Source organism: Piliocolobus tephrosceles, chromosome 3 (assembly GCF_002776525.5).
Source record: "Piliocolobus tephrosceles isolate RC106 chromosome 3, ASM277652v3, whole genome shotgun sequence".
NCBI classification, from domain to species: Eukaryota; Metazoa; Chordata; class Mammalia; order Primates; family Cercopithecidae; genus Piliocolobus; species Piliocolobus tephrosceles.
Window position 1 is genome coordinate 87457261 of NC_045436.1, and position 18391 is coordinate 87475651.

Below are 18391 nucleotides of genomic sequence, written 5' to 3' on the forward strand. Positions count from 1 at the left end.
TCTTGGCTCACTGCAACCTCTGCCTCCTGGGTTCGAGCAATTCTCCTACCTCAGTCGCCCAAGTAGCTGGGATTGCAGGCACCCACCACCATGCCCAGCTAGTTTTTTGTATTTTTAGTAGAGATGGAGTTTTATCATGTTGGCCAGGCTGGTCTCGAACCCCTGACCTCAGGTGATCCACCCATCTCGGCCTCCCAAACTGCAGGGATTACAGGCATGAGTCACCGTGCCCTGCCTAACCTGACATTCTGGTCATGAACCCTTGTAAATCTGTAACTGCCTGGACAGTCATCATATGTTTAGAAGTGAAAACAACTACTAGAATAATTGCTTATTAAACTTTGTATTTATTTTTATTCTCTGCATTGTATCTATAAACAATATAATTATCTGTATTTTTTTTCTCTGCACTGTATCTTAAAACAATATATTTACCTGTATTTACAAGTCTTTAGTTTCCATTACCAGAATTGGGTTGATGGATCGACACAGTGCTAAATAACTGATCTAGGCTGGGCGCGGAGGCTCACACCTGTAATGCCAGCACTTTCGGAGGCCAAGGCAGGTGGATCACAAGGTCAGGAGTTCAAGACCAGCCTGGCCAACATGGTGAAACCCTGTCTCTACTAAAAATACAAAAATTACCTGAGCGTGGTGACACGTGTCTGTAATCCCATCTACTTGGGAGGTTGGGATTGGAGAATCACTTGAACCCTGGGAGGTGAAGGTTACAGTGAGCACTTCAGCCTGGGTGACAGAGCAAGACTCCATCTCAAATAAATAAATAAATAAATATAAAAACTCTAATCTATTCAGTGAACAGATCAGTCCACAAGGCCCCAAAATGAGTCAGACTGAATGTGTGACACTTAATTGAATTGTTTAGACATTTTATAGTCGTAGACATCCAATCTCACTCCTAGAATAGGAGGCAATTGAACAAGCATCACACAGATTTCTTTGACTTTGAGGGGTTAAATCTGCTGGAGAGTTTTGGTCTCTTCCCTTTGTCATCTCCCCCTACCCTCCTTCTTCCCTCCAAGTCAGAGAAGGGAATAGAAAGGCACAATATACAAACTAAACATTATATGTAATGCTATGTTCCCCAAGTCTGTCCCATTCTTTTAGGTGGAAACTCTGACGTGCAAACCCCATGATGTAGAATTAATTCTTGGTTTGGAGCAGGGGTTGGCAAACTTTTTCTGTAAAGGGTTAAAGAGTAACTATTTTCAGCTTTTCAGGCTGTAAGATCTCTGTCCTAAACTCCTCACCTCTTCTGTTGGATCATGAAAGCAGCCACAGATAAAACATAAACAAATTGGCATAGCTATGTTGCAATAAAACTTTATTTACAGAACCAGGCAGTGAGTGAGCCAGGTCATTTGCCGACTGCTGGTCTACAGAACTCTAGCTAGTTTATTTTTTCTCATTGTATTAAGGATATATTCTATTTTAGAGTTCAGTAATTCAATACTATTTTTTAAAAATATACACTGTTGCCCGATTCCAGTTTATTTCTTGACACTACTATTCTAATTAATCTATCAGGCATTCTTCTAATCGTAAAACTTCTAGCTCCAATTTCATATTCCTTTAATTTTCTTTACCTTTATCACAACCCAAATTTCCCCAGTCTTCATCTGCTGATGAGTACAATCCCAGCTGAGTTAGAACACATTAGCCTTATTACTTGCTTTAATTAGTGTAAGGTATCAGAAAAAGGCATCCCAAAATATGCCACTTTGGCATAAAAATTATTTTGAGTTGGAGGCATATGAGAATCAACAGATGTAGAAAGAAGTCTTCCTGGAACTTTCCACATCCAACTAAAGCAGACAATCCTGAGAAGCGAGAACTGCCATGAATGTCCTCTCCTTGATGGCCAAGGAGATGGAAAGTCTGCACCAAGGTGGACCTGAACAAACAAACCTTACTCCATTTGTTTCTCCCACATATTCACCCTCCCTCTATTTGCCACTTGTCTTAGTCCATTTTATGCTGCTACAACAGAATACCTGAGGGTAGATAATTTATAACGAACAGAGATCTGTTTCTTACGGTTCTAGAGGCTAGAAAGTCCAAGATTGAAGGACTGACATCTGGAGAGGGTCTTTTTGTGGCATTATCCCATCACAGAAGGTAGAAACACAAGTGGGCACTTTTGTGAGAAAGAGAAGGGGGCTGAACTCAATCTTTTATCAGGTACCTACTTTCAAGATAACACACTCCTGCATGCAGCAGTATTAATCCATGTCTGAGAGCAGAGCCCTCATGTCCTAATCACCTGTTAGGATGCTACCTCTAAACACTGTTGTCTTGGAGATTAAGTTTCCAACACATGAACTGTGGGAGGCAAATTCAAACCACAGCACCACCTTTGAAAGCGTGAAACCCTTTTTCTTTGTTTTGTTTCTTTACCAATTTTTGTTTTGTTTTGTTTCATATTTTTTTGTTTTTTTTCATTAAAATGTTATTGGCCGGGCACAGTGGCTCACACCTGTAATTCCAGCACTTTGGGAGTCTGAGGTAGATGTATTACCTGAGGTCAAGAGTTTGAGACCAGCCTGGCCAACATAGTGAAACTCAGTCTCTACTGAAAATAAAAAAATTTATCTGGGTGGCATGCACCTGTAGTCCCAGCTACTGGGGAGGCTGAGGCAGGAAAACCGCTTGAACCTGGGAGGTTGAGGTTACAATGAGTTGAGATCGTCCCCATCTCAAAAATAAATACAAATAAAACAAAAGATGCTATCTAAACCAAACTCTAGCCTTTCTTTCATTTCAACTACTCTTCAAGAGGTTTCTGCCTTGCTATGCACTGCATCCATTAATAAACTGGTTTTCTCTTGTTAACTTTTTTTTAGTCTAATTTATAGGGCCCTAGCCAGAGAACATGAGTAGATGGAGCATATTTTTTGTCCCCTACAAAAGCTATTGCTGTATAACAAAGCAATCCAAAACTCAGTGTCTTAAGGCAACTACGTAATATCTTTTTGTGAGTCGTTGGGTCAGATGGTTTAAATCTCTCCTCACTTTTTCATCATAACATTCTCACCAGTTCTTGGTATCTATTATTCCAAATGAACTAATAAAATAATATCCTCTAATTCCCAAAATAAATCATTGAGATTTTAATTGCAATTTCCTCATTTATTTTAGAAAGACTGACGTTTTTATAATATTGTTTTTTCACCTAAAACCATGATATACCCTTCCATTTCTTCAGACCTTGTTTTCTGTCTTTTCCTAAAATTTTACAGTTGTATTCAAACAGGCCCTGTTTTGTTTTTTTTTTTTTTTTTTTTTTTTTTCTTAATTTTGCTCATAAGCATTTTACAAGTTGCATGGCTATCATTGGGGCATTTTCATTTGTAGTCAATTATTGTTAATACAGAGAATTTTGATTTTTATACATTTATCTTATGCCGACCCTCTTTACTAAAGTCAAATTTAAGTTTTAAATTTCCCTTTCTACAAAATTACATTGTACTTTTCATTTTTCTTTCAATTCTCAATTTAGAACTCTTGTTTCTTCTTACTCCTTTCTTACTATTCCTTACTATGTGCCCAGTGTTGTTACAAGCATTAAATAAAATAGCATATGCCAAGCACTTTGCACAACGGCTGGTGAAAAGAGCAGTAAGCACTCAGTAAATGTTAGCCATTATTAAGAATTTGCTGTTTATTCAAGATGAATTTAAACTTTATGCTATACTTTGGTCATCATCCTAGTCATAGTCATGAGATCTTCTGACTACATGAAGTGGGAAAAAAATATATGTGTGGAAAACTCTGGGAAACAGTATACAATTCTATTTCATATTCCCATATTCCTAATACCTGTTAATATCCAGACTATACAAATAATGAGCTAACACATGAAGTACCATTTATAGTTAGTTCAATTCTAAAGATTAAATGTAAGATTTTATGCTTTGATGAGAAGTATCAAATCGAATTTTTTATATGAAAATTATAATGCTTATGAAACGCAGCTTTAATATAATCAATGAACACAATTAAAGCAGACCTTCCTAATTAAATATAATGTTGAGAATAATCTATGTTTCTAATTCTGATATTCCACTACCTATATTGAAAGACACTTGATTCTGCTTTCCCAAAGTGCTTTTTTAAAATTTTTTTTCTACTACATTTGAATTTATCTATGCTTGCTTTAGACAAATGTTTCCACTTTTCTGCTTTTTCCCCTTGTAAAAATACACTTTTAAAAAAAAATCTAAGAAACACAAGAGAAGTTGGACACAAGGAAAAAGAAGTGCGGCTGAACCAAGAATACTGTGTTTTGACTGCCTTTGGATTTGTATCTACCATGTATCACTACAGTCATATGCAGCATAAGGATGTTTCAGTAAACAACAGACTACATTCCTAGACCGACTACATACCTACAGAGGGTAGTCCCATAAGATCGTAATGCTGTATTTTTACTGTACCATTTCTATGTTTACATATACAAATACTTACCATTGTACTACAACTGCCTATAGTATTCAGCACAGTAACATGCTGTTCAGGTTTGTAGCCTAGGAGCAACAGACGATACCATATAGCCTAGGTGTGTAGTAGGCTGTATCATCAACGATTAAGTCAACTCTATGATGTTTGCACAATGACAAAATCACCTAAGGGCACATTTCTCAGAATGTATCCCTGTCATTAGTCACTTGGCTCAGTGGGCTAGAGAGTGGTACTATGAAGCAAAGATTCCAAGGTCTAGTCTTGTCAATTTTAGTATCACTGTATTTCTTGGCCAAAAGACTGTATTTTAAAAGTAAATAAATATTAATAAAAGCAACAGTTCTTGAATGCAGTATTTCATTTAATTCCTGACTATAACTTTTGCTTCACAAACAAGGAAACTGAGGCCCAATAAAGCTGAAAGTCAAAAACCAAGGAGGAATTAGTGGTTTGACTTCAGAATCTGAATTCTTAATCACAAAACTATACTCTCTTAAACTTTTGTCTTCTGTTTTGCCAAAACATTTTCTCCTAAGTAACTAAACTTTTAACTGATTTCTTACTCAAAATTCTTTATTGCTAAGATGCGGTAGAAAAGAAAAGCGCATTTTCTGAGGACAAAGTTTGCACTGTGCACCTGGAAAAGCCACAGAGATGATTTAGGGTATCTGAAGAGAGAAATTTCCAAGCAGCAAAGCATTCAAGAGGTGACTTGGGTGCTGTTAAGAGCATTCCATTTTAAAATGCAAAATGCTTTTGCATTTTTCAGCAATTCTGTAAAATACCTAGCCTTCCCATGAATTCTCTTGCTGCCTAAATTATCTGGAGTAAGTTTCTATCATTTGCTACCAAGAACCCTGACCATAACAGGTGGCACATGAAAAAAAAAAAAAAAAAAGTGTACTTTTCATAAAATTCTTGATACTGCTATCAATTGGGTGTTGTTGAAAAGATATCCAAAAATGTGGATGCAGCTTTGGAACTGGGTAACAGGCAGAGATTGGAACAGTTTGGATGGCTCAGAAGAAGACACCAAAATGTGGGAAAGTTTAGAATCTCTTACAAGATTGTCGAATGGCTTTGACAAAAATGCTGATACTGATAAGGTCCAGGCTGAGGTGATCTCAGATGGAGATGAGGAACTTGTTGGGAACTGGAGCAAAGGTGACTCTTGTTATGTTTTAGCAAAGAGACTGGTGGCATTTTGCCCCTACCCTAAGAGATTTGTGGAACTTTGGACTTGAGAGAGATGATTTAGGGTGAGAGAGATGATTTAAGGTATCTGGAGGGAGAAATTTCTAAGCAGCAAAGCATTCAAACGGTGACGTGGGTGCTGTTAAGAGCATTCCATTTTAAAAGGAAAACAGAGCATAAAAGTTCAGAGAAATTGCAGCCTGACGATGCAGTAGAAAAGAAAAGCGCATTTTTTGAGGACAAAGCTTGCACTGTGCACCTGGAAAAGCCACAGACGGTCTTAAAGCCAGTCAGTTAAAGAAGCCAGGTGGTGGCTATACCCCACAAAGTCACAGGGGCAGATCTGCCCAAGACTCTGGGAAACTATTTCTTGCATCAGCATGACCTGGAGTCAAAGATGATGATTTTGGAGCTTTAAAATTTGACTGCCCGGCTGGATTTTGGACTTACATGGGCCCTGTAACCCCTTTGTTTTGGCCAATTTCTCCCATTTGGGATGGCTGTATTTACCCAATACCTGTACCCCCATTGTATCTAGGAATAACTAGCTTGCTTTTGATTTTACAGGCTCATAGGTGTAAGGAACTTGCCTTGTCTCAGATGAGACTTTGGACTGTGGACTTTTGGGTTAATGCTGCAATGAGTAAAGACTTGGGGGACTGTTGAGAAGGCATGATTGGTTTTGAAATGTGAGGACATGAGATTTGGAGGGGCCAGGGGCAGAGTGATATGGTTTGGCTCTGTGTCCCCACCCAAATCTCATCTTGAATTGTACTCCCATAATTCCCACGTGTTGTGGGAGGGACCTGGTGGGAGATAATTTAAATCATGGGGGCGGTTTCCCCCATACTGTTCTCATGGTAGTGAATAAGTCTCACGAGAGCTGATGGTTTTATCAGGGGTTTCCACTTTTGCGTCTTCCCCATTTTCTCTTGCTGCCAACCATGTAAGAAGTGCCTTTCACCTCCCACCATGATTCTGAGGCTTCCCCAGTCATGTGGAACTGTAAGCCCAATCAAACCTTTTTTCCTTCCCAGTCTCAGGTATGTCTTTAATCAGCAGCGTGAAAATGGACTAATACAAGAAACGTATCCCTACTCCCCAATTCCAAATATAGAGAACAGAATGGCAACTTTGGTACTTACTCACAACTCATGGTCACCAATATTCCCAGTCTACTTGTCTTCCTATACCCACAGAAGTCTGCATTTCCTAACCCTCCTTACATGTGAGTGGGGCCGTGTGAACTGTTTTGCACGATGAACTAGCAGGTGATGTGTGTCACTTCTGATTCAAAACACTGAAGAGTTGGTGTGTAATTTTTATGCTCTTTCCCTCTAAAACCTCTTTCTGACATAGGAACATAAGGTGGGAGAATTTCACCCTGAATGACTAAGGTGAACAGAATGTCAACCTGTATAATCAAATGGCACAAATTTAGAGATGTGTTTCTACAGCATAGTTTTTCCTAACCAAAGCAGTATGTATGTACCCATCTATGTTCCAAATCCTTGGAAACTGTTATACAGGTGTTTTAAGAATATTAGAGAAATATTCAAAGAAACTTTTTTTTGGATGGACTAAGACTGCCTCATTATTTTCCCACTTAAATAATGGAACATAGGCTCCCGCTGTCAAAAATTGCACTGTAATACAGTATTCGAAACTAAGTATTGGATTCCAGTAATAAAAGATGCCTGCATTTTCCCTCTTCCATCAGAAACTTTTTTACAAGGAGGAAAGGGTATGTGGAAAAAAGCAATATAAAATGTATCACATAAGTAAGAAGCCAAAAAATTAATTTTATTGAGTAAAGTTCATTCAGAGCTTACACAGATCATAAGAATACTTTAGATTATAACAGCTGAAAAGATCAATAGCTGACTGGAAAGAAGAAAGGAGGCAGTTTCTATGTTCAATGTAGAAAAAAAAAATCTAATTGCTACAGATGTCTTGTAAAATCCTCAAAACAAGGTCTAGCCAAGTTTATTGTTTGGTAATTTTTTCTTTTTTCAAGGGGAAAAAAAGCAAGATTCAATGTGTGTACTACTGGTTACAACTAATACAACAGCTTGAAAAAATCATGAGACAGAAGCATAAATATAATATAAAATGACAAAATTTTAAAATTGTATCGTAGGAATATAACTATAATAAGTGGAAAAGATACATTAAAACCATCAGCGTGTTACACTTGTTCAAAACAGAACTCACAAGGCAGACCAAAACTGATGCAAGTTAAGGAAAATGGTCTGTTTTTAGGAAGCATGTCCAGACAGACACCACAAAGAAATGCCAACAGAGACTATGTGGTCCCCTCTTGTTACTAGTAACGTGTGAAAGGTGGAGTGACTGGGTTAACAGCCTAAGCTTTCTCCAAGGATTTGTAGTATTCCATCAGCACAGTCCAAGCCTTGGGAGCCATGAAACCTTCAGGTGGTTTCTGGCCTTCTCGAGCAAGTTTGCGCATTCGTGTTCCTGAAATAAATTCAAAGTCTTCATGGCTAAAGGAGAGGAAAAAAAGAAAATTATTTCATAATTTTAGAAACTTAGATTTTTAAAAAGCATGTGTTCCTTCTGTTCATATTAGATAAGCTTAATGAAAAAAAAATACTGAACATAGTACTTGTGAATATAAATCTGATTTCAAATTTGTCACTGAACAAAAAACACCACACTATTGAATATTACCAATTTTTAGAAACCAGAAAAAAAAAAGTATGGAAATTTTTATTAAGACCATTGTAGAGTCACACGAAATTGTAAGAAATAATATAGCCAGTCACCATTGTACCCTTCATCCAGTTTCCTCCCAAAGGTAACATCTTGCAAAATAACAGCATATCACAGCCAGGGTATCAGTGTGGAAACAATCTACCAATCTTACTCAGACTTTCCTAATTTTACTTGTACTCATTTCTCTTATACATTTAATACTATATTACTTTATCACATGTGTAGGTTCATGTAGCTGCCACAGTGAAGTTACAGAACACTTCCAAAACCACGCCCATCCCACGGGTTGCCCTTTTATAGTCATACCTGCATCGCCCCTCTGCCCTCTCCTCCCCAGCTCCTGGCAGTCACTAATCTAGAATTAGATTTTTTTTTTTTTTTCTCAAGAAAACACTAAATCTAATTTAGCTAGCACAAACTGAAAACTTTAAAGGAAGTTACAACCTGAAAGGCTAAATTAATGCTGAAATATTAAGAGTAAAATTGAATTTTTTTTTTCTGGAACAGCAAGTAAATAGCAATAATGAATATTATTTAATTGACAAGACACAACAGAGGTAGTGTTGATAGTTTTTCTCATCTTCACACATACAAAAACACACAAAAGCCCTCATATCACTAAGCACAGAGCACGTATAGGTATGGCATATATTGATTACCTTAAATTCATCCTCTTCTTTCAAACATGGGAATCAACCTGGATGGCCAACTATGACTCAGCAAGCATTCAGAATTGCCCACGTCACCAGATCATGAGCCTGTTTACTTCTAGTTGGCAGTTCTATCTTCCTTCCTCTCTTCATTATTTATAGACTTAACCTGAGAACTCAGTGCAATCATAAACTACCAAGTGGCCCTGGCTTCTGGAGGTATGCCAAGTATGTTTTAACTAATAATCACACTTCTACAAACCTAAAAGGAAATAATTAGAGGCAGACAAATATTATGCCTAAGACAGCTATGTGAAAGTCATTTTACAATAGCAAAATACTATAAATAACCTAAAGGCCAAAAGATCCCAAATAAGTTACAGTACAGTCCTGAGTAGAATATTACATAGTCATTAAAGTAAGGATGGGATAAGATGCTCATGATGTGATTAATGATAAATAAAATAACCAGGACACAAAACTATATATAAACATTGCTATGAACTCATAGGTGGAACCTTAGGGAAGTAATTAGAATTAAATGAGGCCAAAAGGGTGGGCCCCCCATGATGGGATTAATCCCCTTATAAGAAAACAAAGAGACAGGAGATTCTTGCTCTTTCCTCTACGTGAGGACACAGCAAGAAGGCAGCCATCCACAACCAGGTACAAGGGTCCTCACCAGACACTGCATCTGCTGGCACCTTGATCTGGGACTTCCCAACCTCTAGAACTGTGAGAAATAAATGTTTGTCATCTAAGCCTTCCAGGTTATGGTATTTTTTTATAGCAGCCTGAACTCAGACAAGTATCACTGCTATAATAGAGAAAATACAGAGGGAGAGAGAGAGAGAGAGAATGAATGAGCACATAAAGAAATATACCCTATGTACTCATTATTGGGGTTTAAAAAAAAGAAGAAATATGCCCAAATGTTAACAGTGGTTATCTCTGGGAAATGGTCTTAACAAGTACTTTTTATTCTGTTCATGTTTTCTGCAGTTTTCTACAATGATCATTTTATCAATTATTAATATTATTAAAATCAAACAAAAATATCAATTATTATCAATAATTTTATGATGAGTAAAAACTTATTTTAAAAATCTCTATCCAAAGTGATCATTCTGGCCCCACAACAATTATAATGGCTATTAACACACCTGTAAATGACAGACATTAGCAGTAAAAAATATACCTGAATGGTGCTAGGGACATCAAATATATTCAGTCAATAAATATTAACTAACCAGTGATAAGGTGGTTTATTTATCTAAGTAGGAGCTCAGTAAATATTTGGTGAAATATGAAAGGATAAATAGGTACATGTATAGGAAAATGTATTGGTTCAGTACAGCACCATTCATAGCCCTCAGTGAGTGACTAATCTTTATACTGTAGCAAAAAGGGGAATTTAGCTTTACTGAATACTGTGGTCAACTTGTGCCACTCCTTTGTTTTTTGAAAGACATTAATGTTTTATTCAAATGTAACAAATTAAGAATGGGTCCTAGAAGTGGGTGGCAGAGGGTCTTAAGACAAAAAAGTAACATGCATTAAGATGGGATAGGAGTGTTGATATAAATAAGTGAACACATAAATACATAATATAAGAAATGTCAGTTACTGAAGTTTGGGCTACTTCTTCATTCCCTTTTATCTAAATCTGGACTATTCATATTAGAAGTTTCAGCATGCCCTTCATAATGATCTCATCAATAATCCTCTTCAGATCTGTCTTCTCTCTGACCTCACTCACCTCCACACTAGTCAGCTTTCCACCATCTTCCTTATCACAGTTCACTGAGTCTAGCTATGAGCTTGTGGGCTGTCCACTCACTAAGGTGGGCTCTAAAACAAGAAAGAAGTGTTATTATTTCCTTAGTGATCTAGGTGGTATATCAAGCTTCTGGTTTCTTCTGTTTGACGTTTGTTATCTGTGTGCTCAATGACTCAACTGTTCATAGGGTTTATATGAGTCTTGGGCTTGTTTTTTTTTTTTTTTTTAACACCAGTCTCCAAGCATCTCCTGTACCTGACCTACCCCTCTGCCTGATCACTGCTGTCAGTTCGTACAATCAACTTGACACTTGGTTCCTGGTCTAGTTCTACCTCTTAGCTTCACTACTGGCTCCAATTCTGGCCTTTCCAACCTCCCAGTGAGGAATCAGGATTTTAACAAATGCTCCACTCCCCTTTGAAACATGTCTAAGAGTTTTATTCTGGAAATCTATACATATATAATATGAATATAAACTAGTATGACTCATTTAATCAGTCACAAGAAAAATTCAGTCAGTGTTTTATAATCTCCTTCCTAACTATTAAGCAGAAAGGTACTACTACTTTAATTTAGATATGTGACATCCTCCCCTAGTCACCCTGTCTATTCTTCCTATTCCCTGCATTACCAGGAAGTAGACATACACATTCAACTCAGTATTTCAACTCTCATCTTCTTAGGTAAAACACATTTTACATGTCTACACCAAATTATTGAAGATGATGGATAAAAAGGAAAGATTAACAGATATTGCTTCAAAACAAGATGGTTTGATTCAGAGAGTTTGTAAACGTAGGGAATATCTCCCACCTCTATCCTATTCAATGTGCAAGAAATGTCAAGTCAACCATGATATACGGGCCCATGCAGATGGGCTAGTTACTATAGTTCAAAATAAAGTAAACTATTATCTTTATATTACATAAAGGACTATGACTTAAAAGGAGAAAAACAAAGTTACTGCATGTGAAATGAGCCTAGGAAAATAAGCAAGGTTACGAGAGAAGAGATTTCAAAAACAATCAGGAGAGCTGGAGTTAGAAACAATTTGTAAGTGTATCAAAACTAAAACAAAAACTGAGTTTGAGAAAATGGAGAAGCTCTCCAAAGAAGGAAAACTCACCAAAAGGCAAAGCATTTGTCAAAAAGGTAGAAAGAGAACCAAGATGATTATATGCAGTCATGGAAGAAGGGAAACTTAAAAATGGTAAGGTCACAGAGGGCTTAGGAAGATGACCACAGCAGGGAACAAAATACTGAATTTACAAATCAGAATTTAAATCTTTCTTAATATAGGAGTTTTAATAGATGATGAAAGAAAGAGATGGAGCGGTGAAATGGCAGAGATACACAATGGAGTTAAGATGTGATTTTTTTTTTTTTTTTTTTTAAGGAAACCAGAGAAGGCTTAACAAGTTATATAGGCAGGAGAAAATAAGTGGCAAGAATGAGAAAGGGGAGGAGGATGAGCGCCAGGAAAAGAAATAAGAGAAGCATAGGTTGGAGAAGGAAGGCCAGGATGAAGACACAGGGAGAGGAGCTTTGACAAGGAGGAGGGTCAGGAGTGATGAAAAGACGAAAGAGAAGGTGGGGGCAGGGTGGAGAGAGAGAGAAATGATTTGGTGTTAGAAAAAGATGTGGTGGTTAATGCAAGACGGTCTTAATTTTCTCAATAAAGATGTCAGGTTGCCTTCTGAGGGTGTGGAGAATCTGCGTGCGAATGAATATATAAAATAATCCATCAACGCAGTTAGTTGAGTTTATCTCCAGGCCAGAGAGGTTATATCTCAGGACAAGACTTAGCAAGCAGAGCCTAGACAGGAAGTTAAGGGAGTTGAGTAGCTATGGAGGGGGTCCAGATAGCTTTTCAACTATATCCAAAAATGCTTGCTCTAGCCAGATGTAAAATTAAAAACTGGCTTGGTCAAGAATAATTTAACAAAATACTGACTGAATGTGTTTCAGTTCCGTAGGAGGTTCACTTATCGGCTCCCTAAATAAAACTTCACTTTGAAAAATTATGATGCTAGAGCTTTCCGGTCATGTACATTCTAAACTCTGGTTTCAAAAAAGAAAAACTTATCACTTGCATAAAGTGCTTGTTCTTGAAGGCAAAGAAAAAGAAGACAGCAGCTTGTTGGATGGCTCTGCCTAACTTTTTGGAAAAAAACCAGACCAATTAAAGTCCTTTCTTTCCCCAGAATGCCAAACTGTCTGAAATCCAGAAGTCTGCTTGCATTCCTTCTGAAATTGCAATTTTAAACCAAGGTCCCTGGGTACCTCTTGTCCTGAAGCTATTTCACACTCCATCTGCCCTGCATGCCACAAGCATTTGTTCATCACACGAAATGGGAGTTTCCGCTTCCACATGGTGGTGGTTCCACTCCACCCTGGCTACGGAAAACACATTTTCCTCTGCCTCATACTTACATTTCTATCTCTGTCACATAAGGATTTTAACTTTTTATCAGAATGTAGGTTCAAGGAGTTGACTCAAGAGTCACCATAATCATATCATATTTTTTTTCATTCAAATGGACATTATTTTACAGAAATAACTAAATTTAAAAAAAAAACTGAAGAATTTCTGGAATGGGCTAAAATTATCTCTGAACTTCACCTGTGAGTAATCAGGAATCTGCCAGTAGCAGGAAAGGCTACTAAATATGGGACCTTAGGTTTTCACTACAAATAAATTCTAATTTGGGCCATTTCATTATACTAGTTAACCAATCTTCTATGGCACCTGGAAAAAGGAATACAAGGATGTTTGCTTTTTTCCTTCTCAAAACCACTTGGTTACAGATTCTTATGATCTACAGCAGACAGAATGCTAGCTCTTAGAAGAGGTTAGAACAGCAAGGAGGGGGAAAAAAAAACCCAAATGAGCAGAATATGTGAAACCCTTCATAACATACTAACCACATGTGGCCAGCATCTTGACTAACTCCAAAGTGGAAATGACTCTCGGCCACTTGTTGAAGATTTTAAATCTTTACAACCATCTGCTGTTTCTCACTCCACATACATGGCCATCATAGCCACCATTACAAGTTGCTCACATGGACAAGAGCTAGGGTCAGCAGATGGCCCTTCATGTGTATCTTTTCAAGGTTCATATTCAATTAGACCAGCTTTTTAAAAGTGCTAGCTAGGCAACAAGCAATTCAGAGAAGCAAAAGGGAATTTCTTCTTTGATAGGATGAAAAATAATAGTGGTAACTTGTAAGTGAATCGATTTTGAGTCTAATTAACTTTTTAATCTAACTTGAAAGTGGGTTACATCAAACATAGTATACATCAAAACACTAAGCATTCTTAAGACTGGGGTTAAAAATTCTCTTCAAAATCAGATAAACATTTACAGCTTTCTTTTTAGGGACTAAAAAGCACTGTTTGATATCATACATGATGAATTTAACAATTTTTATTTTCAAACCAAAGACCAACTGAAAGACATGAAAAATTGAATTATCTAAAATCTAATTAATAAAAGCCACTCATTTGTCATGTTTTCCTCCCGGCACTCCAGTCTTCTAAATAAAGGCTAGAGTGCAGCACCTATTAAATATTCAGCCAAATAATGGACTTCCAGGGCTGTCCTAAAGTGTACTGCAAAATCAACTCAATTTCTCAACAGAGATGATTTTTGCCATCCTCTTCCCCTTCCCCAGGGCAAACATCCTACAATGCATAGGACAGCCTCTCCAGAACAAAGCATTATCTGGCCCAAAAGGCCAATACTCCTGAGATTGAGAAACCCTGCTAATGGGTATAATAAGAAAGCAAGCTTGGGTTGATAGTTCTATAAAATATAAATCACACCCTCGCCCTAAAGGGGCAGAAAAGAAAAAAGAAATCTCAAAGTCACAGAAAAAAAGAAAAGCAGGTAACAGAACAAAACATCACTATATAAGACATAGAGCTTTATAGTTATTTCCTCCTAGACCTCTTTACGGTAAGAAAGAAGGTCAATGATTGGACACAGCTCAGGTCTACAGCCTAAGGCAACATCATGTCCAGATCTCAGTGGCATCTGATGGTACAGATACAGAAAAACTATACTCTGTGTTTTTAAGACGAGTGGGAAGAAATGGGACAAGGAGATGGATGCTACCTGCCCACAGTGATACCTAAGGACATGAGTGTGTGATGAGGAAGCCTCTTCCAGAGTAGGGGGGAGCCTTCATAAACTTCTTTATTCAACTACAACCAGTGAGACTTATGGCCTAGTATGGTACCAGATACTGACAAAGAGCCATTAAAATGATTACAAAGAACTTCTAGTAGCATGGAACAATGCTCATGAAAAGTAAATTAAAAAGCAGGACACAAAACTCTATTATATTATAAACTCAACTATGCACAACTGTGTTAGATGAATGTATAAAGAGAATAAAAGCAAACCACACAAAAAGTATTGGTGACATAGGTGTTATTTTTCTCTTTTTAAATGCTCTCATAATTTTTCTCAAACATATTTTCAATTGGTTGACCTCTTAGGGGGCACTTATCCCATTTACCCCTTATTCACCCAAAAATGCACTGAAATCAGGGCACCCCACTTAGCCACAAAGAAGAAACTTTCTAGGAAGAGAGGTTTTTCAGAGTGAGCACAAATGACTGGGATCTATTTTCCTTCCACTGGAGGACAAGGGCACCTGTATGGGGAGACCTGGACTGCTCTACATAAGCACTAGGGAAAAATACTCTTTCGGGAACCGTCTCATTTGCTCTTTTTACTTTTTCTTTGGTACTGATACTTTACAAGAGTGGTCAAACCTGGTCAGGGCTTTAGAGAGAGAGAAAATGACCTTTGTCCTGTTTTGGGTTCAAAGCTACTTTGGCTTCCTGGCATTTAAAAAAATGTCTTCAACGTAGTCGATTCCAGCTCATCAGAATTCTACACTGGGGGCAAAGCCCAAGAGTACTGCTCTGTTTCAATTGCTGTTTACTGCTCCATGCGTATCTCCCCTTCTCCCTCCCTTCTTTCTCCCAGATACTATGGTTGATTAAAAGCAGCATATGGGTATTGCTGGGTTTTATACCAAAAATACCATAATAACATCTCTCTAATGGTGTCATCTATCATTCCTAGTATTAACCACTAAGGGAAAAAAAATCACTTTTATTTTATTTCCAGAAAATGTAAGCTTCTCACCTCTCTAGAATGGTTTCAAAAGAGGGGCTATTGAAAGGATAAAACAAATAATGCATATTTCCATATCATCTGTGTCATTACTGATTAAAGAAAGTTTGCCATCTTCTATTGTTAGATAAAATATTCTAAAGAGAGCAAAATACACAAAATCTTTTATTAACTCCTTTATGAAATGTAGAAGCAGACTCTTGCCATCCGAACACGTTTGGAATCAAAAGATTTGCTGTACAGAAAACTTAAAATTGTACACAATAACGATGGTGTGTGAAACACGAACTCTTCACTAATTCCATCACACTTTTATACCTACAGTTCTTTCCATTAAAACTCTCTACCCATTACCTGTGGAATTACAAAGGAGGATACTGAACTAAATTGGTTGTCTGTTTTGAAACGGGGGAGGTGAGTAGATTTATGTATTTGATAAGAAAAAACAAAACAGCCTTCATTTAATACAACAATTATACTACAAGTGCTACTGACTGTGCCTCCTGAAGATGCTTCGACGTCAAGCCACTTCCTTCAATCTGCCCACTGCAACCCACCCATATGATACAGATACACGCTTACACACTCACCTCCCTGTCTTTCTTTCTCTTTTCTAAACTCCTAGGTCACTTTTATAACTTTTATGTTCCATGTGGATACTTTCACACTTGTCCTTGGTTTTACAAACACTGCAAGTATAGTGCTTTTGTAATCTGTATCTGGTAATTCTAACGTGAAGTCTCTGCAGGTCTGCTTCTGCTGACTACAGTTTTCATTTTTTTTTTTTTTGCTTATGGTACTTTGTTTCCTTGTATCCTTTGTCATTTTTAACTAAAACTGTTCATTAAGTATATATAAATATTTATAGGAGTAAGCCGAGACCTAGGATGCTGATGTGCTGCTCTGAGAAGAGTTTATGTTTGCTTCTGCTGAATGCTTAGAGGCCTGCCTAGTCAAGAACCACAAAAAACTAACTTCATGACTTGAGGGTTTTTTGTTTGTTTTAATATCACCCAGGTAATGTAAGTTTGGCCCATATGAAGAGAGATTCCAGCTTTCGAGCTTAAAGCAGAATGTCCTGCTCACAGTCTCCTAGAACAGGGGAAGGAATCGGGTTCACTTCAGGTTCTCCCTTACACTTAATTAAGGTAGGAGGGAGTCTCAACTGAATGGGAGTGTCTCCTGTTGGGCTCTCCACCTTGATCATGACCAGAGTTGTATTTTCTGTTCCCATCCATACTCTGAGGCATTGAAAATCAATACTCTCAAGTTTGCTAGGTTTACCAGGGCAAAAGCAGCTTCAACGCTCAGCTTATCTGACTTTTCAGCATTCACTTACTGGTTTTGGCCTCACAGTTCTTATCACCATCTTATCAGATCCACAATACTTTTATGAAAATGTTTTATTTAATTCAGCATTTTTAATTTCTTCAGAAAGGCAATCTGTAAATCTAACCTACCTCTTTACCAGAAACCTGAATTTTTTATAACCAATCCACAGTCACACCACCATCTTTTAAAAATTCTTATCAACTCCAGCTCCTACCTTTCAAGAACTACCTTATCTGGGCCCCGAATATCTCATCATCCTCCTTTGACTCTGTTCTACCTCACTCAGTTCAACCCTCTATGATCCTTCTCACCCAGGACCTTGACATGCACAGATCCTTTTGTCCAGAATACTATTATTCCCTTCTTCATCAAAGGAGTGCCAACTCATCTTCTGGAGCTTAGCACAAACATCACTTACTCCAGGAACCTATCCCCGGTACCTCAGACTTACTCAAACAAGTGCTGAGTTTCCCACAGTCCTCTGCCAAGTACTTATCATCCTTAATTGTGTGGTCAGTGGTTTGCTATCTGTCTTCTTTCTTAGAATTTGAGTTCCATAAGGGCGATGACAATACCTACCTGTTTCCAACTATAGTGCCTACAACCTAGCAATGGCTTGCAAATAGTAAAGGCTCCATAAGAAGTTAATAAATGAATAATGCAAAGTGAAGTCAAAGTTTTTACTAATTTCAATAGAATATATTGACCTCAATACAAGATCCAGTATATATAAAATAATTTGATTTTCAAAAGTATACATAGTTATACTATACCTATACAAATATATACAAATGCATACTAGAAGACAACATGATAGAGTTTAAATTAGGTCTTATCTATTAATGATCATGAAGCAACTCCCCACAATAAAGTATGTGCAAAACTGACAAATACAGAATGAGATTCACTGGTAAATTCATGCAGTTATAGTCAGACTGTACATGTATTCAGAAGAAACATCAAAATTAATAAAAACAAAGCATTTTATGAATTAACAGAAAAGACAGTTTCCCAATACTCTATCAGAAATACTTGTGTATTGCAAAGACTATGGCAAGAAAGGGA

At 37.3% G+C, this 18391-nt stretch overlaps 1 protein-coding gene across 1 annotated transcript in view; it reads right to left on the minus strand.

Moving 5' to 3' along the window:
- Positions 1-7458: 7458 nt before the first annotated feature.
- The window catches only part of PAPSS1 (3'-phosphoadenosine 5'-phosphosulfate synthase 1), a 104982-nt gene continuing 94049 nt past the window's right edge, over positions 7459-18391 (minus strand). The window contains exon 12 of the mRNA XM_023220152.2: positions 7459-8180. Within this exon, the coding sequence (XP_023075920.1) occupies positions 8042-8180 (139 nt within the window). The 3' untranslated portion in view covers positions 7459-8041. The remainder of the gene's footprint in view (positions 8181-18391) is intronic.